Genomic DNA, 25,301 nt, shown 5'->3' with positions numbered 1-25,301 from the left:
TGTAGGAAAGGTCACTAGTAACAGAAACATCTACTTAAGCTAGTTTGGTATTTACAGCTGAAGTGAGTGGTGATTCCATGTTGCTTTATTTCTCTCAATAACACCAGTGAGAAAGGGTATCATGGCTAAACTCATTTTGGAAAATTTTCCACTAACTGGATGATATTGACAAATACTATTTTTAATTAACTGAGAATAGACCTGGGGAGAACATTCTCAGAGTGAAAACAATAAAGCAACCAGAGCAACTCAGCATACTTTTCAGTGAAGATATTTCAACAGCTATGTTATGTTCTGTAACGTTCTGATGAAATGTAGCCATCCCTTACAGCAGACAGCAATCAGCCAGCAAATGTATGCATGGATGTGAAGCAGTTGGCTGGTTCTCAACAATGAGAGGAACTAATCTATTCTTTGAAAGAAGTCACAAAGATCATTCACGTACACAAAGGTAAGCAGCAGTTTCTCTTCCAAAGATCCCCCAGTAAGTCAACATTCATATCACTCAGTGCCTCTGTCCTCCTTTGGAATTCTAGACCATATAAGGTATGAATTTAAATCTGTCATTCTTAAACAAAGGGCCAGCAGCACTCTTACTACTGAGTTGTTCCTTTTTGCCACACTGTTGTCTTCTCTTTGCTTTAACACAGTTATCTCAGCAGGAAAGAGTGTGAACCTCTGAGGTAAGACATACAGAAAAGTTACTGTGGAATAACAAGTGACTGACTGCATACCAGCTAAGCTTGCAACAAGATAAGACAAAATATGTTGGCTCAGTAAAAGATATTAAAGATTTTCGGATGTATGACCAAACCAACAGAGCTCTGATCTCAGCTCCAGAGTGCTTCCTGAATACCAGCAGCCAAAGAAAAATTAACTTACTGCTCAGTTAGTTAACTAAGCAAAAACTGGAGAAAGAGAAAGAAATAGATGTGAACACTGATTACTTTTCCACATACTGTGCTAAAGACAAAGTGAATAGAAGTCTGAGCTGCGCTTTCATGTCATACTGCCACCTTTATCCTGCTGATCTCCCTCATTTGTTGACTTCTTTGAGCTCAAGGTACTGACAATCCAACATGTTTGAGAAGGGAGGCAAGGAGAGAACATACATGGAAACACTGTAATGTGCTAGTTTGGAAAAGCAGCCACAACTCTTATCAGTGAACCACTGCAAAAACATTCAGAGCTGTGGCTGACCAACATAGAAAGAGAGCTCCATGCAATCCCCGTGAATCTTCTTTTTTTCTCTCTCTCTGCTTCTCTCTCTGACAAGGCAAGTCCGATCTCATGAACCTTCCATAAGCAGTGGAACAAGCTTGAAATGCCTCCTATTGAATGTACAGTCCCCAGAGGCTTGTCAATGAATGAGTGAAATTGCTGTATGCACAAGTGGTAATTTAAAGGAGCTGCAGATTGACTGACAATGAAGTAAGAGGAAAGAAGAGAATACTTGTCATGTTCTGAAAAGACAACCATGCATCTCCTTTTCATTACTTTTTATTACAGTGATCACAACTTCCTAATGAATATCAGTTTCTGTCATAAAACTGTAGCACATAATGTCACACAATTTAGCACAACTGACAACACAGCGGCCTCTCTGAGAAAAGAGACTTTTCACAGGAGTCAGTTATGGAAAAAAAGATAACAACCACCCAAGTAATCGAAACAGTGGATAATCTGACGCTTCATTTTCTACATAAACATACTTGCTAAGTCACTTACTGCTTGCAAGAATTGTAAAAACAAAATATAAGAGTAAACAACAATTTGTGATATAATACAGTATAGATGGCGAGAGACAAAATGCCATATTCAGATAGAAAAACAACTGTCCGAGAGTTTATTGACAATTCTTCTGGCTTTTCTTCTTATTGTTCCTAGCAAGTCACTACATAGCATCTTCAACTTGTTCTCACTGGACAAGTATCCACAGCATTTTAGGTATTTCACGAATAGTAAAGAGAAGGCTGGCAAATAATCTTGGAGTGAGCAGTGCCCTATTTCACAGACGTTCCCAAGACATCAGTGAACTGATGTGCAGTCTCATTTATTTAAAAGTTAACTGTACACAGCTGATCCCGTCCTTAGTTGCCACAGAGCATCAGTTTACTCTTACTAACAGTGTTCAGTATTCCTCATCTACAGATGTAGAAAAGATGGATTCCTATGACTCAATGGGGTTGGACTCGATGATCTCTGGAGGTCCCTTCCAACCCCTACAATTCTGCGATTCTGTGAATTCGCAGAACTGCTCAGCCTTTTTCAGCTGAAACATTTTTCTACCTTGCACATCTCCCTATGAAAGGCACCTGTATTTTCAGAAGTATTTTAACACCTGACAGCTCTCATTAGGGACTGGAAAAAACTGCATATTTAATGCTTCTAGAAACTAAGTAATGAAATAGGAGCTGACATACAAGGGGTTCTTCAGGAAATCTAGTACTAGGCCAGATAAAGATAATATACATGTGTCTAATGCTCCAACAACTCTTCATAAACCCAACCAACACATGGTTCAGTCTTGCATACGTAAAATATGGGGGAAAAAAGGAAACAAGTCAAAGGCTTCACAAAAATGTGGCATTTTTTTCCTGTTTTCTCTCTTTTCTCAATTAGAAAGTTAGAAAGACAACTCCCTTGACCTGAGTAAGGCAAATAAATGATCAGATGCTTCAACTTCTTACAAATACCTCCTAGAAAACACTTAAGTTCCAGCATAGCAGGACACAAAGCAGAGTGCATGTGCTACTACAAAAGCAATTAACTCCTCAAACAATCAAATGCAGAGGCTGAAGGGCTGCAGTGAATAATAAGCTGCCCTATGACCCCAAAGGTTTTCAAATACCACTTGGAAACTACTTCTCCTCTGAACTTGGGGATGGCTTCTAGACCAAAGTAATCCCACAGGATATATAAGTTTGCAATAGCAAAGAAATCAAGAGACTCAATAGTCTCTGAAAACCATTTTTCCTTAACAAACTGAGCAGATGGCCCCTCTACAGTTCCTTCTGCTTTCCTCATCATTCCCAATGGAAGCTTTTGGCTAATGTTCAGCTGCAGCTTGAATCCCTAGATACAAAGCAACATCAGTCCCATCTGCACAATGCATTGGCAGCTGCAAGAACTACTTTATTAGAAGTTTTCCTGTTCTACATTCCTGAAGCATAAGCCTCCTCCCACTTGCCAAAAAATTCTACAGGTCTGAAAAAATCCTAAGCAATCTTCCAATGTCCCTCCCAAGCACCTCAGGTAGTGGAGAAGAGCCTTACCCCTCTAACTTGATCAAGAAAAGTTGTTGCTGGGTTCTAAGGACGATCTAGATAGAGGATATGGATAAGTTATACTTTATATGATTTAAAAGCTGGGTTATCTACATCAGCTGTTATCTACCACCATCTTTGTGCAATAAAAACTCCTATTCCCTATTGGACTGGATGATCTTGTAGGTCTTTTCCAACCTTGGTGATTCCGTGATCCTGTATTCTTTACAGCACAGCAGATAGATTCAAGGCCCAGTCAAGCCTTGTATGGCAATACAAAGAGATCTGGCCTTCCCTTCAGTTAGCTTATTCTGCCTTCAATGTTGCTTAAGGAGAAAGAGAGGAAAAGCAGGAAAGACAACAGCGTCAGAAGGGTGCACTCAAATACCCCTCACTACTTAGAGTCTGAAGTCCATTAGCACCTACTACCACCCAGAGTCCCCACTGCCAGACTGACCACACCTACTCCTGTTTCCCACGGATATCAGCGTACTTAAGACCCTTCCAGCCAGGCCCACTTCTTTCATGACAGCCTCTGAGGCCTCCTTCCCCATCTGCAATCCCATGAAGCTCACTGCTACATTAGGCGACATGTGGCAGGTTGCTGAAAGTCTAAAACTTTTACTCTCATTAAAGTCAGTTCTCAGTGCAGTTGACCGTGTATCAAGCTGCGCCTCAGCGTCAGCACTCTCAACAAGGTCTTAAGACAATACTTGTAACAGCTTTCCAAGTGACTGCTGACACGGGAGCCCTGACTCCAAATGGGCTTGACTGTGGATTTCAGTGAGACCTACATTCTTGTCCACCATCACCTTTTCAAAGTTTCAGTGCTATCTTAAAGCACACAGCAATGCCAGACTGCGCGGATCCTCTGGCAGAGAGCTGTATATGCAGCACTGTCTAGTTATCAAGAGCTAAATTAAACACCCAGTAGAGCCTCGGCTCTGCCTTTCTTTGCCTTTGTTGATCTGTCTACACTGCTTCATGCAATTTAATTTTTTTTGTTGTGAAAAGTTATGGCCATTTTTAAGACATATAATAGCAACACTTCAGTACCTAAAGGACCGCATTTTATTTCAAACCCTTTAGAGCTATATATTATTTGCCAGAAGCATTAAGCCTTACAGCTCTGTTTGTGAAAGAGGTATTAATTTTTACAGGTTTTCTACAGCATATGCCCATAAAGACTGCAGAACCTATCATAAAGAGGCTACGAATCACACTTTATTTCTTCATTATGCCATTTTTCATCGCTCAAAAACTAGCTGACCTCAGGAGAGCCTCACAGAAAACCTAATGCATTACATTAAGGGCAGAAGGTGAGGACACTTCTACAGTTTATACAGCCCTCAGAACTAATGAGGAAAAAAAAAAAACACTACAAAAAAAGTACCAATATGCAATGCACTTACATTTGCTATCCAACCCCTGACTGGATCTGGCCACCTCAGCCTGAACTACTGCATATCCACTAGCCTTTCCTTTTAGCATGCAAACTCATCACTGCCTGGTCATGGTGAATCTCCTCCAAACTTCACCTTCTCCTGCCATTGCCTATCCCCAATACCAGTAAGCAATGTCAAAAATAAAACTTTCCTACCATGACTATTAGGGGAAGGAAAGATAGAAAAAAGTACATACATCAGTATGCTTGCCTTGATGGTAAAAAGTACCATGGGAATCGAGCCTTCTAGCTGAGTTACAGCTATGACACAGATATTGATTCCTAGAAGAGCAATGGTCTCTGGAATCACATTAATGCACAGCCTCATGATGAGGATAGGAATAAAGAAAAAGAGAAATGGTCCATACCAGAGAAACTCTCAGACTGACTTCCCCTTTGGTCTGATCACACTCTTCACTGACTGGCAGTTGTTACGCTACAGACATCAGTGACTAACACAGCTAACTTTTCTAAGGGTTAATTTTTTTTTTTTTGCATCTAGCCTTTTTTTGTAAACTGCTGGCATTAGTTATTACTCCAGTCTGCCAGGCAGCCACTGCCTCATTAGCTTTGCTAATCAAAATGTGCCTCAAGAAGATACTTGAAATTGTTAACCAGACAAAAGAACAGTTACCAGACGCAGACACAAAGCTGAGAAACAATATAAACTTTCCTAGTAGTCCTGGATGAAATCTGGTCCTTCTTGATACAGAGGACCCAGAGGCACAGTAGAAATGGGAGGTCCAACCTCATTCTCAATGCCTTTCTAGTAGAAGACTTGACAGTAGTTCCCTGATATGCTGATACACAAGTATAGAAATGGCAGCTCGCTGCTACTGAACTCTGCACAAGAGAAAGAGGGCTTCCCCATCCCAACCCCTGCCAAAGTGGAATCCTTGAGGTGGTGAATCACAGGTGAATCAAAGTGAATCACAACAAAGAAGCAAAGGCTGCAGCATGACACAGGGGTCAGACTTTTCCTGATACGATTCTAGGAGGTGCTCCAAGATCTTTGGATGTTTGTGAATACATCTTTACCCTTTACTCCCTTCAGTCTACAGGTGGGAAGTGCTACCATTGCTATTTGCTCTCTATAACTACCTGAAAGAAGGCTGTAGTGAGCTGGAGGTCGGCCTGTTCTCCCATGTAACTAGTGATAGGACTAGAGAGAATGGCCTCAAGTTGTGCCAAGGAGATTCAATATGTTACTACTTCTCTGAAAGAATGGTCAGGTGCTGGAATGGGCTGCCCGGGGAGGTGGTGGAGACACTGACTATGGAGGTGTTCACGGAATGTTTAGACGTTGTGTTGAGGTTTAGTAGGAAATACTGGTGATAGGTGGGCAGTTGGATTGGATGATTTTGTAGGTCTTTTCCAACCTTGGAAACCTTCTATGATTTTATTCCTTGTATGTCATTATTCTCATTTCCAAATAACGTTAAATAAATAATGCTGAGCTGCATGGCAAACATGTAGCTTGCCTGCTAATACTATCATGTTGCTCTGCTCTCCAGATCTGACATATGCTGCAGCTGCATGGTTTGACTAAAATCAGCTATTTGAAAGATCCATCACGTACAGAGAAAGATGTGCATTTTAATTCTCAGAAAATAAATAACCAATATTGGACAATGCAGATTGGCTCCTGACTTTGGAATTATACAGCAGGGTACACTTACTAGAAAAGCACTGACTTAACCTTTTAATTAAAACTGTAAGAAATTTTAATGTTCTTGAAAGACACCAGAATGAGCACTATTAATAAGTCGTCACTTTAACTGAAAATGCCTCATTAAGACACAGACAATGTAATTTTAAACCCTCTGTCTTTTAGAATCTAAAAGGGAAAAAAAAAAAACTACAAAAAAGGATCCAAAAATAAAAAATCATTCAAAATTATGATATTTGTATTGAAAACAGAAGCTGGCTACAGCATTTCCAAGTCAGTTCATTTCTAGGATGCAATCTAAGTTAAGAAGCTTTCCAAAAAAACACACATCTTTTTTTTTTCCAGTATCCTACCTCACAAATGTTTCTAGCCAATTTTCCCCAATCTACCTCCAACAAATAAGGTCACACCTGAAAACTACATACATATCAATTTAATTCTGAGTAAGGTAACTGATGCTGGCATTAATATCAAGATTTTTAAAGGTGAAACATAAACAATAATATAAGGATCTTTTCAGTTACTTTGCAGAACCAGTATAGAGAAGCTTGCACACAACATCAAGGGCCACCTCAGCCATCAGTGTGACTCAGAATTTAAGAGAAGGATGGAAAAGAATATCCTGAGGTAAAAGGTCAATTATGTCTTGATGTTACTTCCACTAAGCCTAACAATGCATCCCATTTTGAAGACTTGCTTCAACAGGTCAATCCTTGATATATATACTTATTTACTTGGTAAGTAATTTTACTAAAATAAGCAAGACGTATAAGGAATAATTAATAAACAAGGAAAATGAATTTGGAATGCTGGTTGTGAATTTGGTATCACGCTGCTGATACAGCTAAGTGATGCAGAGACTACATAAGCAGGTCAAATGTTCTGTGTGTTTAGAGCTCGTTTCAAACCTTCTCATTACTTAGTAGCAAAGACAAAATCAAGATGTGAGTGGATGACAGTTACAGGGCTGGTTTAAAAGGGATGCTACTTAATATTGGTCCAATGACTACCCTCAATCTGATTGTTTTCAGTTCCCATCTGATTACTGAGACAAAAGTTACATCACTGCTGGATCTCTGACAGGATGGAAAGCAGACTGTGATGACTTAAGAATCTTCAAATCCCTCACACTGCAAGTATAGTACCTGGTGATTTCTTCTTGAGCCCCTTTTCTAATCTTAATTTGGCACTGAATGCTGGTTGTTGTTTGTTTTTTTTTTTTCTGATGTCTTTTCTTAATGAAGAACACTACTCTCTTTTGCTTCAGTAGTATGCTTTTCAGATATGAAATATGCTCTTCAAGCATGAACCTCTACAGCTAGGTGATCAAACGTACTGAACAGGTGGTATGAAACTGCTTCTAAATTACATACCTTTGTGCCATAGGCATCTTCATAGCTTAATGCTGTCCTAAGCCTGTACTTCCAGAGAAAGAAAGAGGACTAATAAGATGGTTGGGCATAGTAGTCAGACACTGAGGATCATTCTGAGTATCAATGCATAGATACATTATACAGTTTATGTTTTACAACCTGCCAAACAGAAAAGTAGAGGGAGGCTAAAGACAATATGTAACCATCTAAAAATGGAGATCTTTTATAAAAAACTTTAGAAGGCCTCTCCAGCAAATCTTACTGTGATTTTAACTAACACTTTTCTCCCTGCATCAAAAGTCCAAAAAAGTGCTATTTTTAAGCCTACGTAGCACATCTACTTTTAAGTCATCATACAAAAAGCAATGGGATATACAATATTGTCCCAGGGTTGTCAGCTAGGCACTCTAATCTGGTTAAAAGAATATTCTAAACTGACAAACAGATGTACAGGATGGTCTCACCTAGACTTTCATCATCTGGTGCTTCTGCAGTTCTTGGAAAAGTTACACTATATTCTCTTTTTAAGTGAAGTGTAGAGGAGATTGACAAATACTTGTGCCATACATGAGACATCATAATTGCTGTGCCCAGACAAATGCTATTTTTGTACTTTCTGAGGATGGCTAATGCAAAGGACACCAAAACCTTGATCCGGATTTGAAAGTTCAATTCTAAACAAGCAAGGGAGCAGTAGCATCAATACAATAACCACAAATCATGAAGTCTTCAGCTCTGTTCAAAAAGGTTCCTTTTTAGACAAGCATCTTAATGTGACCCGTGATAACGCCCTGTTGGTGACTTTATGTGTGGATAAATAAATCAGAAAAATCAGTAAGATATTCCAAAAAGTACCCCAGTATAGCAAGTTACACACTGGAATATAATATTTTGTTGCATTTCTTACCTCCATCCTGAAACTTGCTCAATCTTTCAAAGTATGATGACATAGGAACTTGAACAATATCTAGAATTGCCAGAAGTGTACGGGTCAGTCTGAGAAGCTCACTAAAACTATAAAAGCCAAAGTATATGAGGTTTCGAGCTAGATGTACCACCTGTGACAAAAACAAAAATGAAGGAAGTATTGTCAATCTTTGTGTTATTCATCTGTGAGATAAAGTTGCGTTTTACACAGCATCTTGCACAGCAATCGAGATCTAGAGTGCATTCATATTAGTACAAGTGTTTCCACTCATTTAAATTGGCTTTGGTCCAAGGCCATTGACATCAAATGTTTATCAGAGTCGGACAAAAAGAAGGAAAATAATCTGAGGCTTAAGATGGACTGAAAAGATACAATTGCATCTGAGAAAATAAATAAGACTGAGAAGAAAAAATCCAGGAAACTCTTTAAAGAGACAGTAGTTGTACAGAAAAATGGAAAAGAATAGCATTTGACTGAAGGTGAATGACATTTGAATGAAGGTGATTTCAAATGGCCAGAGGTAGGAGCAAAACAGTTCTGGAGGTAGATTGAAGAAAGAATTGTAAAAGCTATAAGTACTTCCCCCTTTTCAACTCTATTCGAATATGTATGATTTAGGTCTATCTGAAGTTTCTGTCAGGAATTTCAAACAGTATTTGAAATGCAAGATTATTCCGAGAATTTCTTTCAAAATTCTACACAGAGAATAGTATTTGCTTACGCTGAAATATCCTGGTGTGCTGGTTTACTAATGTGGAGATAAAGAATACATCATCGTCCACACTCCCTCTACACACATCCCTTCTCCTGCCACTGAAATGCAACAGTCTTAGGAGAAGGAGGAAACAACACAGCTGTTTGACAGCAGACAGTAATATTATTTTGTGTAATAATAGTTATCTACGAGAACACCAGAATTAGAAATTGGTGTTTCACTGGCACATTTATTCTGAAGGTGTTTCATTTTGAAAGAACCAATGTCCACCTAGCTGAAATGAGAAGGAATATTGTAAACAAGGATGGAGATTGGTACCTCAAATGTAAGTTTATTTTTCTCTTTGTCACCAAAAGGAAAAGGCTGATTTACAACTTCTTTCAAGTACTCTTCCACAAATTCCATAGTTAGTGCAAATTTCCTCTTCATTTCATTTCTTGAAGAATCCGTGAAAGAATCATACCTACAATGCAAGACACAGAAGGAAGGGATCAGTTGGCACTAAAGAATAAATAAACCAACAATAACCCTTTAAAATCTCTATCAGTCCTCTGCAAGGAGAAAGGGTAGAGGTCAACTAATTCTACATAGACATGTAAAGACACCAGACAGAAAATGCACAAGCTTCTCCTCCAACAGTAGGAGGTGCAATGAATGGGAATAACACAGACAGAAAGATACTATGGTTCTGACTGATAGCACTAAGTTCTGACTGATATTCACTAAGTCACTAAATCTCAGTTTTTCTCTCTCATCAGCCAGAGAATGGGATGGAACAGAAACATCATCAAGTACAACTGCTTGACCAGGGCTAATCAAAAGGAAATGTGTACTATTAAGGCATTATCCAAATGCCTCAGAAAACAGACAGGCATGGGTAATCAACCACCTCTTTATGAAGCCAGTTTTAGTGTTTGACCACTAAAGTGAATAAAAGAGTAAATAAAAGTTTTCTAATGACCAGTCTGAACCTCCCTGGGTGCAGTTTAGTGCTGTCCCCATGGAACCTGTCATCATTTATCAAGGAGGAGTGACCAGTACATCCCTCTCCACCTCCTCCATACAGGAAGTTGAAGACTGAATGAGGTTTCCTCTCAGCCTTCTGTTCTCCTTTACTATCTCTACAAGAAAGACAGCAGACCAGGAATGAAGCTCAGGACAATCAGCTTCCACCACCAATTAGACTCTGCTGTCCTAAGTCAAAACACTCCCTCATATCAGTAGCAGAAGCAAGACTGTCTGCTGCATTGCTACACTTCACCCTCTTTATCTCTTCAGCCAGATATTCCACGTCTGGGTCTAGCCCAGCGGTGCTTTAAATCACTTAAAACAAAGAGGGCTTCCACTGAAGTCAATTTAACATGTGCTTAAGTATGTGGAAGACCAAAGCTTTACTGAACTGTTTCTGGGGCAATAACTGCACTTAGCTGCAAATTTTGGTTCTCCAAATGTAACTTTCAGTTAAGGAAGAAGTTTAAAACTAAATTCCAACGTGGTACATGCCTGATGTTAGGCACAATTATATTACTTCAAGTTCTGTTGTTCTGATGAAAGGCCATTCCATTTTATCCTCAGTTTGTTCTGTATAAGAGAAGTGAGAAATAAAGTGAAGTAAAATGGAAGATGCAGCTCTAAAGGCCATGGTTTAGTGATGGGACTCAGCAGATCAGGTTGACGGTTGGACCTTCAGTTCAGATCCTGAAGATCATTTCCAACATCGATTATTCTGTGACTCTATTTCCAAGTAAAGCTACTCAAGGAAGTTTCCGAGATTAACAATAACTAATTGCTCACTGTTCTGCAGCTGAATACCTTTTTAAATGCATGTGTTGGCATTAGACAGCTACAACCATTTTGTTCTAAGCCCCAGTAAAATAATTTTGTACCGTATTTTGCAACATTTTCAACTCACTCGTGAATTGTGATCTTGGTAGGAATTTCAGTCCACAGTCTGGCGTATCTGACAGGCACCACTGATTCCTGAGGATCTCTATCCACATGCATGTGGAGCATCAACCGGCAAAAAGAAGCCCGGAGGTCATAAGGAAGGCTTTCATCAGACATGCATCGCAGGATCAAGTCTACTGATAGCTGTGCAGAAATCTGGTTGATGGCTAGATACTGGCGGTCCAGGCACATTCTTGCAAAGAGGTTCAGTTGGTACCTTAAATAAGAATAATAGCACATTTCCAACTGGTTTATTTGAATACTATGAAACAATGAACCTCAGAATCTCACTTTACAATTGTGATGTCAGCTCTTCTGCTGTAAACAGTAAAAATGATTAAGAGTGGTTTTGCTAACCAAGGGACAAACCTGCCGTTAAAAATGTTAATGTCAGGCTCCAATCCCCATTAAGACTGGGCTCCCTTTGAAACTCAAAGCATTGTTCAGTGGAAGACTGAAGTATTTAAACAGTTTGTTTTCAATCAGTATAAGACACCATTCCATGATCCTATCTCCTTTCTATACTCTGGGATGTTATGAATGCTCCTTCAAGTGTATACCTTGCTTCCAAGAACAGCAGGGCATGATAAAAATAGTTTCATAAATAAAAGGTAAGAGGAAACATTAGAGAAACACAAAAAGCTGTCACAAAGAAAACTAAGTGTATGTCTGGAATAGACAACAAAGATGGCGATGCTTCCTATAGGAAAAATCTGAAACAAACTTTTAATCCCTGTTTCTGGTATGACTTGCTTTCCTTTTTTGACATTGGCAAATGGACTGGATAAGAACTGCACCAGGCTCCACGGAGAGTTTACATTTTCATCTATTTGCATAAGCAGTTTTACCTGTAGTAGGTAAGAACTTCTAAGTCAACTTTTGTGCCCTCTTTTGCCTCCTGAGCCAGGTGTCTGATGGCTTTGCCATGAGGTTCCTTGTTACTGTCAATCCAGTAAAGCCACACTTCCTCTTCATCAATGTCATCTGAGATGACTGAGCATTCTAAGGGATTGTCCATTTGTGTTGAAATCAGCCTGCAAGTACAAAACATTCACAAGGCAGCCACTAACAATGTAACAACAGAGCAAATAACAAAAAGGTATGCTCTGATTATGGATGCTCACTTCGTCTGAATGAGAATGTCAGCATTTCCTGGACTCAGCATAAACTTGCAAATGAGTTCCTGTGTTACTGGTATTGCTGTGGTGTTAGATACACACAGGTCTGATAAATAATCCAGGAACCTGTGAGTCAAAAGAAAAAAACAAACACAGATGCAACAGAACATATGGCTTTAAATATCGCACAGAAACATTGCTCTAAAAATCTCTAGTATATGTCACTAATATACTAAAGAGATTGTATATTGTGAGTTTTTTCAAAATACAGTCTTCGTTCATTTAAACTATTGCAATTCCCAACAGATGGAGAACAGCTCTGAGAGAAGCCCTGAACTGTCCTTAATTCAAGGAGAGAAAGAAAAAGACCCCAAGTAAGACACTTCTCAGCAAATCAAAGGTGAAAGAGTTGTGCCAGAACTTAAGCAGCCTAAGGATGTCTTAAGCTCATCTAGCAAGAGAGCAACTGGAAGTCTTTATCATAATCAAGAACCAAAAGCAAGAACTCATATTCTTATCCATCTTACCCACCCAGGTAATGGATGACTCCCTAAATCAAGCAGCAAGGAGATATTACTTGTGCTGGAGATAGCCATGGGTCCTCTGAGGAACTCCACTGCACTGCACTCCACTGCATGGAGGAGTTCACATCTACAGTTTAAAGCTTTCTTTTGAGTCTCTGATGTGACACAACCAAAGATTAGTGGAAAGAGACCTGGCAAGATCTGTATTCAAAGCAGTCACTCTATGAAAAGCAGAACTAAAACTATTACATGTAAACAGTTTCCTATAAATTTGCATCTCAAATTTCAGTCTCCTGATGTTTAACAAGGTTCACACAGAGGCTTTTGTTGCCCCTGGGACACTGATACAATATCAGCTTCTTGACCCTCTTTTATTGATCTCTCCATTTGTATTACCAGTACTTCACACTGCAGCCTTTCCCTCACTGGAATATAAAAAGTGCCTCTTCCTTCCACGTATCTTCTTTAGGATTTTTAGGAATTGATTATCCTTCACAACTCTAGCAAATGTGGCTAAAAATAAGCATGGGCTCAAGAGCCAGTAAGGGAATGGACAGAAGCTGGCTTATGCACACAGAGCATATATACCATTTCCTCAGAAATCCAGGTAAAAACCTTAACCATTCACCACCACTTGTTTCAATGCTAAAATGAAGGAAGGCTTTAAATTTGTAGCCTGTGTGTTTTAGAGCATATTGTCACAATTCTTATTCTCAATGCTGAAAAAAAAATCTATGAGATTCTCCATGTAAACAAATGCCATAAGATCAAGCATTTATTGGTCAGATTGCACTATCTCAGCAGGGTGCATTTTTCAAAATTTAACTGCACTCGGAGTTCAGCCTTAAGAAAGTGAGCATATATTTCAAAATGAAATTTAGATATGTAACAATACTAAAATGTCCTTCACCACAAAAATAATGACATCAATAAACGTAAGAACCCTTCAGCATTGAAGGGCATCTGATCTCACGTGGCTCCCTCTGTCTGTAATGACCAGAGCCAATATAGTTTAGCATGGCAGAGGCAATAAGATTTCAGCATAAGGTAAAATGGCTGCAGACATACAGAGCATAATTGAAGCAGTATAGCACCAGGGCCCTGAGCAATATCCTGAACTGCTAACAGAAAAATAATATCCACAAATATTGAGGCCATTATTTGGCCTTCTGTTTCTTAATTTCTTATATTTGTATTACTTTGCTACTTTTACAACTGAAAGTCTAATGAAAAAATTAAATTGATTTTCCATTAAAAAATACATTTATACTGTGACCTAAAGCTGACAAAAAAAAAATTCTGACAGAGCTAGGTTAAAGGCTAGAATTTTTCATTTGAAACAAGATCTGCTCTAGAGCACATGTTCACCGGGATCTTTGCCATCCTACGCCTGATTCGCCATCTTTTCAGCTCTGACTTGCAATCAGGAGCTGATTAGGAAATTAGCAGGAAAACTGATTAATAAAACCTTAGTTAAGCTAACATCAACGTCATTTCCATCAAGGTTGTTATTAGCAGGACAACCAGCACAAACAGCACTTTCAGAGGAGCAGCAGTTACAAAAAAATAAAATTTCTGTTCAGTTGTCTCAATCAATTTGAAGTAAAGCCAAACTTTCAGAAGCGTTCTGCAAAAACCTCACTTTTCACCAAGATTTAGATCTGAAATGCAGATATCAACTCTCCAGAAGTACGATATCTCTGATATTTTCTAGCACAGTGCTGTACGCGTATTTTTTTTTTGTCTGTGAGGTCAAAAAAAAAAAAATTAGCTGGAAGAAAGCAATAACATAATAACAAATAGCAGGGAGATTCATGGCTGCTACAAATGTAATGTTATATGGACCACTTCAAACCTTGGCTCTCGATTTCTCCTGAGTAAATTAACAAAGGTCTCGATTTCTTTAGCCGTGATGTGTTTCTCTAGCAGTTTTCTGTTGTTGTGCAGCAAAGCTGTGATGGTGTCTTCTGCCAAAATATCATAACCAATCTGGGACTGCATGACGCAGAAGTTCTTCGCAATATATTCCTGAAAAAATGAAAATCTCTGTGATGATCTGTTAAGCAATAATGTTTTTCTTTTAGAATTGCAAATATCCAGCTCCATTAACAATCAAAATAATCCTCAAAACTTTTCTCACTAAATTGGCCCAAACAAGGTACATCTGAACACCTAAAATATGTACTCCAACAAGACAGAATATTAGGATTGACTAACTCTTGTTATTCTTTCATAAATCAAAGAAATAAATACATAAAAATAGGTGTAAAATTAAAGAAATGGCAAACTTTTTTTTTAAAAAGGAAAACCAAAACTTTATATAATTTTAAGAAACTTTCTTGCTCTCTTCTTCCCTTCTCTCTCCTGCAAGACAAAAATATTTCTGAAAAGTGTTAGAAAGAAAACAAAGTCATCACACATAACAGTTCAATTTTTTATTTTCAGCTCCTTTAGCCCTATAAAGCTAGTAAGGGCTCTTTTCTGTGCTGCAACATACAAAGGACTCAGTATCATGTTCTGAATTATCTCATGTTCATCAGGAGTCTCCAGCAGAGGAAAATCATGCTATCTGATTGAACAGCCTCTGGTTTGACTCACTGCTATCACAACATAAATATTTACAGCACAGAATCACAGAGAATTTTGCCTTCCCCACTGATACCCTGGAGCCTATGAAGGAAGCAGTGGACACTAATCTCAGTCAGAGCCTGTGAAGATACATGGAAGCCCGCCAGGAGAACGAACCTATATCATTCATTGCTAATCACTCCATTCATATAAAATTGCCTATAAAACAAAAACACTATTTCACAGCATGAGTCTGTGTAAGCTTCTTTCTACTTACTACTAACCAACACAAAACCCAGTTCTTCCATTCTCCCTTAAGATAAGATTACCAGAGGATCATACCTGTAAATGCGGAGTGCAACATCAAACATAGGATGTAAAATAACAGAATTTAGAGGAAAAATTCTTGAATACCACTGACCTGGTTCTTCCTATAGTCCTGCTGGGAATGTCTGAGAACTCTGTAACATAACCTTAACATGTATTTGTATGGGGCATATCTCTGGTCACCTAGGTCTTCAAGTCTCAGCATTGATCCTTCACCTTTGTCCTTAAAAGGAGCTTTGAGAATCCCGAATATCTGTTCAAAATCAAAATCACTGAGGATGAAAATCAAGCCAAGATTTTTTTTTAACCTGTACCTGTCAATTTCCTCTGTCAGGATCAGAACAAAGCATCTATAGGCTCAAGTCAGAATTCAATCACTTCACTTATTATCTACAAATCACCGAATAAGAAAGGGGCAAAGGGACAAGGACAATCTCAGACATTAAAACATAAGCGTTTAGCTTTGCATTTCCACACCAATTTGTTTGATACTACTTTTTCTTGACTGTTATCCTAGTTTAAAACATTGTCAGTTAAGTGCCTTAATTTTAGATAAATTAAGGATGAAAAAGCACATAAGGGCTGCTATCTAGTTTAATTCTTTTCACTTTATTATTTATTTACTATTTCAGTAAGACACTTTAAAAGAATATTAATTCTGATTTACATGCAGTCAGTCCTCAAATAAGTCAGAGATCCATAAGGGTATTATAAGTTTTCCTTCAAGGAAAACACTTGCAGGATCAGGACCATGTAGTAGACTTGCTTCAAATTTCTTCAACAATTTACTTGTAAATAAAGTCTTAAAAATCTTATAAGTCATCAGAATTACAAGAGACTAACAGACATTAAATTCCGGGCCTTTTGCTGTGAGTCTTGATTAATGAGTTTCATGTCTAATGAATCCAGTTACGTATAACTCAAGATAGCATAAGCCAACTTACCTGAAACCAAGTTTTTATCAATTCTTTCTCTCCTACAATCTATTTGGAAGTACAATCAAGTTACTCATACTTGAACATACAGAGTATACCTGAGCCAATATATTTTGTTCCCGCATTAATTTTTGTCGCTCCCGGTTTGGCTTAGTAATGACCACATCCAAAACTTCCTGCCCATTGTTAGGCACATCAGACACAAAGAAAATCAGATCTTCTAATAACTTGGTCACAAATCTAAAATGAATAGACAGATCCTTATTATACACAGTCATTCAACACTTGTTAGGATTCATTAAGAAAGAAAATCACATTTTAGAACAAGCTTTATCTAGTGCATCAGAACTTCAATCACTGCAAAGCTAAGTTTGACATATACCAAAGGCTTCCAGGTCTCAGATCAGCACAGGTTTGAATCCATCACAGTGACATTTTCCAAGACATTAAACAGCAACCAGAAGAAAAAAGGGAGGATGCAAAATTGATGTAGAATAGATGCACACTGCTTAGAAATCCAAAATCTCTACCAGCTGACTGCAAGGCCCAGAAACAGTAGACAGATACTCTTACTCAGCCCAGCAACAATTTCCACTGGGAAGTTAGTAACATTGGCCCATGAAACAAGATTGTGCACTCAGTAGAGGAATAAAAACAGTTTGCCGCTGCACTATTTCCCTACTGACAGGAGAAACTATTGAAAAATGACTTGGAAAAAAAAACCACTTTTATTTCACCCATTCTTTCCTACACAAAAAAAGATTTGGCAGAAGTAAATGCTAAAACAGGACAAAGGCAAGCCCTTCCATCTTCAAGCAATGTAGGTCATCGCCACCTTGCTGTTAGCATACCTTGCCAGGCATACACAGAGAGAAGCATGTATGACCACAAATTTCCTTAAAAGAATTGGCAGTCTTTCACAAACAAAACCCAGCACATTTCCCACCCTTAGCAGCATTGTCTGAGTTTGGCAAATATTTAGTCTATAATTACTAAACCTGGCAGGAAGATGCTCAATAGATTTCCAATGACATCTCTGAGAGCCAGACAGAAAGCTTTCATTAAGTAAAAGAAGGCTTGGATGTTCAACTAATCCCTCTAAATGAGTTTTCAGCCTAGTAGTGGATGTTGGAGAACGGTAAGGTCCCCAGAACAAAGCACCTCACTAACAGAAAATGCAGGAAACATAAACGTAGGGTTGATCAACTAGGAGTGAGCTCTTGGAATCTCTACTTACCCAAGCAGGAAGGTAATAAGACAGGGAAACAAGAAGAGTAGGGGTTTTTTTGGTTGTCTGTTTGGTTTTTTTTTAAAGGAAATCACAGGAACAAACTAATAACAGCAATATCATGAAATCACAGAATCATAGAATCACCTGTGATGGAAGGGGCCTTTAAAGGTTATCTAGTCCAAATCCCCTGCAATGTACAGGGGATTTTGACATCTACAGCTAGACCAGGTTGCTCAGAGCTTTTCTTGTTCTTCTTTGCACCCCTTGCTGAATTCAGTTCCAGCAGGGCCTTGGACTTCCTGACCTTACCCCTATACAGCCTAGAAGTCTTCCTATCTTTCTCCCAGAGTACCTGTCTCTACTTCCACTGTCTGCATATTTTCTTCCTGCTCTCCAGTTTGACCAGCAGGTCCCAGTTCAGCCATGCTGCCTTCCCTTCCTGACTTCCAACACCTGGCAATAGAGAGCTCTTGTGTTCTTCTGCTGAAAGCTTCCTTAAAGATCTGCCAGCTCTGCTCCACTCCCGTTCTCAATTATTTCATGTGTGTGTTGTACCAGTACATCAACATCAGAACTTGACAATACTGGACTGCAGTGACGCAGCAGTGCAAGGCTAATACAAGGATGTCACACCTTCATTATGTTGTATCCCCATCTGATTCGACTCAACAATGAATGAAATGGCTTTCCAAGATTGTGTACTAATACCTTGGCTGTTACAGATTTGCCTGTTAAGAGAAATCCTTCACCTGATACTAAACTACCTGTACTAATTGCCACTGACAAAAGACTTGTGGACTTGACAAACAGCATAAATTATTTTGTCACCAAAAATTAACATTTCCAGCAAAAAGCTCTGTATGATGCACAGTAGAATAAAAGATAAAAATTAACACTGTAAGAGATGCTATCTAACATTCAGTTTTACCAGACAGCTGAAAACAAATAGGCAACCACATCACTTGCAGTGGGAAATACGTTGCTACAAAGTACAACAAAATCCCTTAATTCAGGGCTGGGTGCAAAGAACAGACATTCTTTGAATTGAAGCATGGATGGATATAAAGAGTAAACACTGAAGACAAAAGGAAATGTAAAACAGGAAAGTAAACAGGGAAAATAAAATCACAGAATCACAGAATATCATGAGCTGGAATGCACCCACAGGGATAATCGAGTCCCCCACTTGGCTCCGCACAGAACCATCAAAAATCCAAACCCTACACCCTCAAGCATTGTCCAAACACTCCTTGAACACAAGCATGGTGCCACGATCAATGTCCTGGAGACGCTGTTCCAGGACTTTTCCTATCCCCAACCCGATCCTCTCGACACACCTCCATGCCATTCCCTCAAGTCCTGCTGCTGTCATCAGGTGAGAACAGTGCCTCTTATAAGAAAGAAAGGAAAGGGACAATCACAGCAGTCTCTCAGTCACTGCAAGTCTTGCTTCTACTGCCCTAGCAGCATGAACACGCAGTACAATGAATTACACTTAGCCATTACTGTGATAACATGATACCATGATACTAGGAGTAGCACTAACTTAACAACAACAATAAAAAAAGCTCACTAACCTCCTTTCATTCTGGGTTATTGTTCCATTCTCCAGCTTTTTAACAGTTGATGCTAAGACCTTGTTCGCATCATTAGCAAAGTCCAAGTCTCTGACCTCAGATAGAGGAACTGATACAATGGCAAAAGCCTCCTTGTCCTCTTTTGTTTGGCACGTCCCAATCTGCAATAGTTTGTAGCTTAATTAAGGTAACCAATTCACTCACCTTTGCCCAATTATGCATATTTTATAATGTCAAGATCACTCTTAGGAAATTCTAGGAATTATGTTGGGATTCCAACCCTGAGAAATTAGTGTTTACCTTTAACATTACCGGCCTTTCTTCATTGGTGTCTATTGGGATGCTAGTACTAGTAACCCAAGTATTGGTACACAAATGCCTCAGTCGGACATAGGAGTTCCTAAAGGAGAGGAAAGCAAACAGTGGGTTAGATGGATCCTTTCTGAGCTGAACTGGGCAAGGTGAGATGTGGTTTAACACGCGGACATGAGATGTGACACCAGCCACTCATAATAAAAAGGCAAGGGAAACCTAGAAGGTACTGTAACACCATTTCCCCTTGTGTCTTTTCTTTCTGATCCAGCATAAAGCAGTAACAAGGACAGCATCTTGGGATTATGCAGAATGCTGCTTTTAAACATTCCCGTAAGTCTAGGAGTAAAGTATTCCTTATATGAAAAAAAAAAAAAGGAAAAAATTAAAAGGTATTTTAAAATACTAATTGAATTGAAATACACATCATGAAGAAAAACAACTGTTTTCTTATTATTTTTTCTGCCAAGTAATGAGCCCATTCAAGCTGTCACAGAACAAAAGTGCAAATGTAAAACTGATCACGGTTTCAGTTTCACCATTATGATGTGCAAAACCTTGTTCCAAGGAGTGAGCATTTACACTATCAGTTCTCAACCGAAAATCAAGTAAACAAAGAGCATGTATGATATTCTTCTAAACTCTTTCCATTTGATAATTTCTGGCATTATTAAAAAGCAGAGCTGATAAATCAATTACAATTTTTACTCTGAATTGCACTCAGTAAATATTTTCACTACAGTCTTCATTAGCACACTCCCTTTCATGCTGATGGACTTTAAGTATTCAAGTAAGAAAATCATCTGGCAAAACTCTGCAAAGCAAATACTTCTAAGTTGCATACATCACTATTTGTGGGTATCTAGCTTTGAACTCCACACTCGGAACTACTACTAGCCCCAGGTGTCTTCATACCCATTCAGCCACAGCAAACACCATGTGACTTGTCTAATCAATCCCAGCTGAAGTAACAATTGAAGTTTCAAACATGCACAGGAAAAACCTATGAACCAACTACTGACTTAATTTGAATAACAGACGTGTTCAGAAACAGAAGCACAGTTCACCATACGTATTATTTGGTAGGGAACAATTCAGTTAGATCTACTAGCAGCACATTTTTTTCAAACGGTGCAACTCAATTCTGTCTTCATACATATCTGTGCAACGTTTAGCCGGTTATTTTTCTCTTCACAGATTCTCTTTAAGCGTCACTTGTTTTATCCTTATAATTATTTTATCCAGTCACAGTGGCAGTATCATGTTTTATACATCTCTTGTTTATCTGTGAACACTCTTCAAATTTTAACTGAAGGATAATACTCGCTTATGGTTGATTTTTTCTGCTTTACTCACAGGGATAATGCTAGGAAGAAACCTTGTCAATCCCACAACTTTTTTTTTTTTTTTTTTTTTACCTTGGAACCAGGCAATCAGCTCTCTGAAGAGTGGTGGCATCCAGTTCAAAGAGAGACGCGATGTCATTTCCATGTGGCACAGAGACCAAAGTATACATAATCTTCTCCCCTGCCTGGCGTTTCTTCTTTGAAGCAGGAAGGTCGCCATCTCTCTGCTGGTTAGGCACAAGGGTTATTTGCTTGCATCAGCGCCCATTATAAATTCTCCAATTACCTTGTGGACAAGTAATAATCTAAATTGTATTATTTGTTTTGTGTACATTCTACTAAGAATGTACCGTGACTGGCTTTGGAGTGCATAACACAAAGGATGCACTTTGCCCCAGGCACACAGGGTCTCAGACAGTCATTATAACAACAGCAGGTCACCAGCTACAGAGAGACTGTAGTACTGTATACATTATTATTTGACATCTACAACTTCAAAAACCTGTACCAATTGCAGACCCTTCACTCCCAACAGATGTAACTACACAGTGCTAGCTTGAAAAGGGCCAAAGTTAAAAGAAGAGCATTAATGAAAACTGGATCTTCAAAAGGGAGGCAGGGAGTAAAGAAGTGAACAATTGGCCTAATTCCACAGTTGTTTTATTTAAATTTAGATTTTTTTTCCATTCCCATATATTCTGAATTGCAGTTGCACACCTTCCAAATAGGAAGAGACAGAGTATTTGCCCCATTAAGATCTATTTGGCACTGGAAAGAGGAGACAAAAATCACCAGCTAGCTTGCAGTGGAAATCTTAGCACAGGCTGCTAATGCAGCAGAAGTTGGATCCAACACAGGTCTGTGCATGTCCACGGAAACTGGGGAATTTCACTCCTTCACAGGCACCTAGCTTTCCAGAGACACTTACAAAGCTGTGTTGGTGCCTGAGAATATGTGCAGTCCTCACACCCTTTGATACTCCAGGCCCAAAAAAATGTTAAACAAAATCTCATACGGAAACTTAACCTGCGTGTAAGGATTGAGAAAACAGCAAAAATATATATCCATGATTTCCATACACATTCTCCTTTACAAACCTAGGATAAGACCCAAACTGAAAAAGCAGGTAAATTTTCCAAACAAAAATTTGAAAACCAGCTTTCAAAGTTCAAGGTTCAAGGTCAGTGAAAGGGTAAGTTGTACAAGATAATTTAGAACAGCATCCAGACTTTTTTTTATATATTTCCCATAAGTTACATCCAAATCTAATTACGTTTTCCCAGAACTGATCCACTCTGCTATCATTTCCAAACTGTAAAGGCTGGTATACAAAAAGGGAGGACATTTCATAATCATGTAGTTTTTCCTTAGGGCTCCAGGAAAAACACACCAAAATATCAAACCATGCTCTGCTCTGTGTTAAGTATTTTTATACTCCCTCATTACACAGTGTCTGAGCATCTCCCATGGGTCATTAAACATAAGCATACACACATGTGCAAGTTTCCATGACAAGAGGTAACGTGAATGGCATGTCTCCAGTGCTTCAGTAGTTCATAGTAACCATCAGTTCTGTGAGGAAGTTCCTCCTGACGTTTGGGGCTGACTCCACTTGCTCGCAAGTTTCCCCAGCAATTGCTATTAAACAATAGAGTTAGCTTATCGGGCTTCTACCCCGCCAGCCAGGTTTAGCACCTGCCGGATCAGACCTGCCATACAAGCAAGAGCTGGTTTCTAGTCTCAAAAAGCACATCTCAACAGAATGCAAGACAGTGTCTATAATATTGCTAGCTGCAATGCCAAGCTTAGCTGAAGGAAATCTGGCCTGCACAACAGCTATGCACTAGTTCTAGACTGCACTGCAGCAAAAGCATCGGAACTGTCCTCATACTTTAATTCAGACACACCTCACAACCCAACCATGATTATGAATCTTATTCTTTGGAATAAAAACATAACGAAAAGTGACTTTGACCTTGAGAGCTCTGAAAACAAATTAAACATAAGGAGTGCACAGATAGAGAGATACAGTCATCGCATAGAAAAATACAATTAATATTTATGTTTGAATTTACACCTGACTGCATGCACAAAACTCTGCAAGAGAGAGCATATGCATTTGCACACAGAAAGTTTCTTATGTTTAATCAAATTTAATAAGCAGTCATCAGAATCTGCACTTAATCTAGCCACTATTAAATGTGCTGATGAGTCCATATGAGGAAGTTGAAAGAAGGGGAAAGTATTAGACTGCTTCACATTAATCAGGCGGTATGAAAAACACATAAAAAACACAGCATTCCTAAGTAGAATAAAACAATGACATTTGCACAGGTAAGTAACAGGCATATAGCAGATGTAGCCAGCAAAAAACTGATTCAACTGAGAGAAGGGAGGAATAGACAGGTAAAGGGATTCAAATACAGAGAGAAGAAAATTCAACTCAAAGCAGCATGAAGAAGAAGAGAAGCAAATGAAGAGTTTCAGTGGTGGCAGTGGCAGCCAGAGAAAGAACTCCCAAGACTGGTCTAGTATGAGATATGGAGGTTGGCACCCCTGCCTGCGGCAGGGAGCTTGGAGCTTGATGATCCTTGAATTGCCTTCCAACCCAAGCCATTCTGTCATTCTATGATTCTGTGAAGAATTCTTTCAGCAAAAACAGGTGAATTACATGCTAGGAGTAGAGAAAGAAAAAAAAAAAAAAGGCAAGAACTATGGGTAAAGTAATTCAAACAAATGGTAAATTCACTAAGAAAAAAATAGTTTTGATTGTCCCAAACTGTTGGTAAGTTAGTTAGTTACAAGCTATAGCAATTCAAATTAGATACATATGTATGGTAAAGAAAATGGAATCACCTCACTCTGTAATTGTCTAGTAAAATCACTTGTAAGGATGCAGGAAATGTAGATTCAGTTACTTTCCTGTGTGGCAGGATTTGGACCTCACCTTCCAAAAGAGTAGTTTTCTACAATGGCATAAATGCATCAGTGAACAAAGGAAGAGCTATGATGTCATCTATCTGGGCTTCAGTAAGACCTTGGATACAGTCTCTGCTAACATCCTTCTCTCCAGATTTGAAAGATATAGATTTGATGAGTAGACTGATGGATGAGGAACTGGTTGCAAGACTATATGTAGAGTGTGGTGTGGTCAATGGCTCAGTGTCTGGATGAAGATCAGTGACAAGTGGTGTCCAACAGGGGACTGTACTGGGACCAATACTCTTCAGCATCTTCATCAGCTACACTGCTGATGATAGATGATTGTTGATGACAGTCAACAAGCTGTGTGGTGTGGTTAACATGCCTGAAGGATGGACAGTTATTCAGAGAAACCTAGACAGGGTCAAGCAGTGGACCCAAGAGAATTTCATGAGATTCAATAAATTCAAGTGCAAGATCTTGCATCTGGGATTGTGGCAACCTCCACCAACATTATAAGCCAGGGGCAAAAGGACTGAGCACAATTCTGAAAAAAGGACTTGGAGATACAGGTGGACGAGAAGCTGGACATGAGCCAGCAATGTGCCCTTGCATCCCTGAAACCCAACCATATCCTGGGCTGCATCAGAAGTGTGGCCAGAAGGAGAGCTGGGGCTGTTCAGTGTGGAGAAGAGAAGGTACAGGAGAGGACCCTATCACTATCTAAAGGAGGGGACAGACTCGTTAGCAGGGTATGTTGCAACAGGAAAAGGAAAAACTGTTTCAAACAAAAAGAGGGGAGATTTAGATTGGATGTTAGGAAGAAATTTTTTTCAATAGGGGTAGCAAGGCACTGGAACAGGTTTCCAAGAGAGGTGGTGGGTGCCTTGCCCCTGCAGACATTCAGTGTCAGGTTGGATGGGGCTCTGATCAACCTGACGTGGCCGTAGATGTCCCCGTTTATTGCAGGGGAGTTGGACTAGATCATCTTTAAAGGTCCTTTCCAACTCACATGATTCTATGAGTCTATGATTCTATACAGCTAATGGTCATGACATTCTTCCAGAACAAACTCATGTAGGAAAGTAAAGGCTGAAAG

General features: G+C 39.1%; 1 protein-coding gene across 1 annotated transcript in view; it reads right to left on the bottom strand.

Annotated features, from left to right (window-relative positions):
* ITPR2 (inositol 1,4,5-trisphosphate receptor type 2) overlaps positions 1-25,301 on the bottom strand; it is a gene marked incomplete at both ends in the record, with an annotated part of 260,856 nt that overhangs the window by 162,863 nt on the left and 72,692 nt on the right. The window contains 11 exons of the mRNA XM_079549692.1: positions 8,660-8,810; positions 9,714-9,858; positions 11,308-11,559; positions 12,191-12,376; positions 12,467-12,586; positions 14,840-15,012; positions 15,974-16,132; positions 16,913-17,054; positions 19,623-19,783; positions 19,923-20,022; positions 21,353-21,507. Coding sequence (XP_079405818.1) covers positions 8,660-8,810; positions 9,714-9,858; positions 11,308-11,559; positions 12,191-12,376; positions 12,467-12,586; positions 14,840-15,012; positions 15,974-16,132; positions 16,913-17,054; positions 19,623-19,783; positions 19,923-20,022; positions 21,353-21,507 — 1,744 coding nt within the window. The remainder of the gene's footprint in view (positions 1-8,659; positions 8,811-9,713; positions 9,859-11,307; positions 11,560-12,190; positions 12,377-12,466; positions 12,587-14,839; positions 15,013-15,973; positions 16,133-16,912; positions 17,055-19,622; positions 19,784-19,922; positions 20,023-21,352; positions 21,508-25,301) is intronic.

Source organism: Tetrao urogallus (genome assembly GCF_951394365.1).
Source record: "Tetrao urogallus genome assembly, chromosome: 1".
NCBI lineage: Eukaryota > Metazoa > Chordata > Aves > Galliformes > Phasianidae > Tetrao > Tetrao urogallus.
The sequence above is the reverse complement of the archived record's forward strand: the minus strand, read 5'-3'. Positions and strand labels throughout refer to the sequence as shown.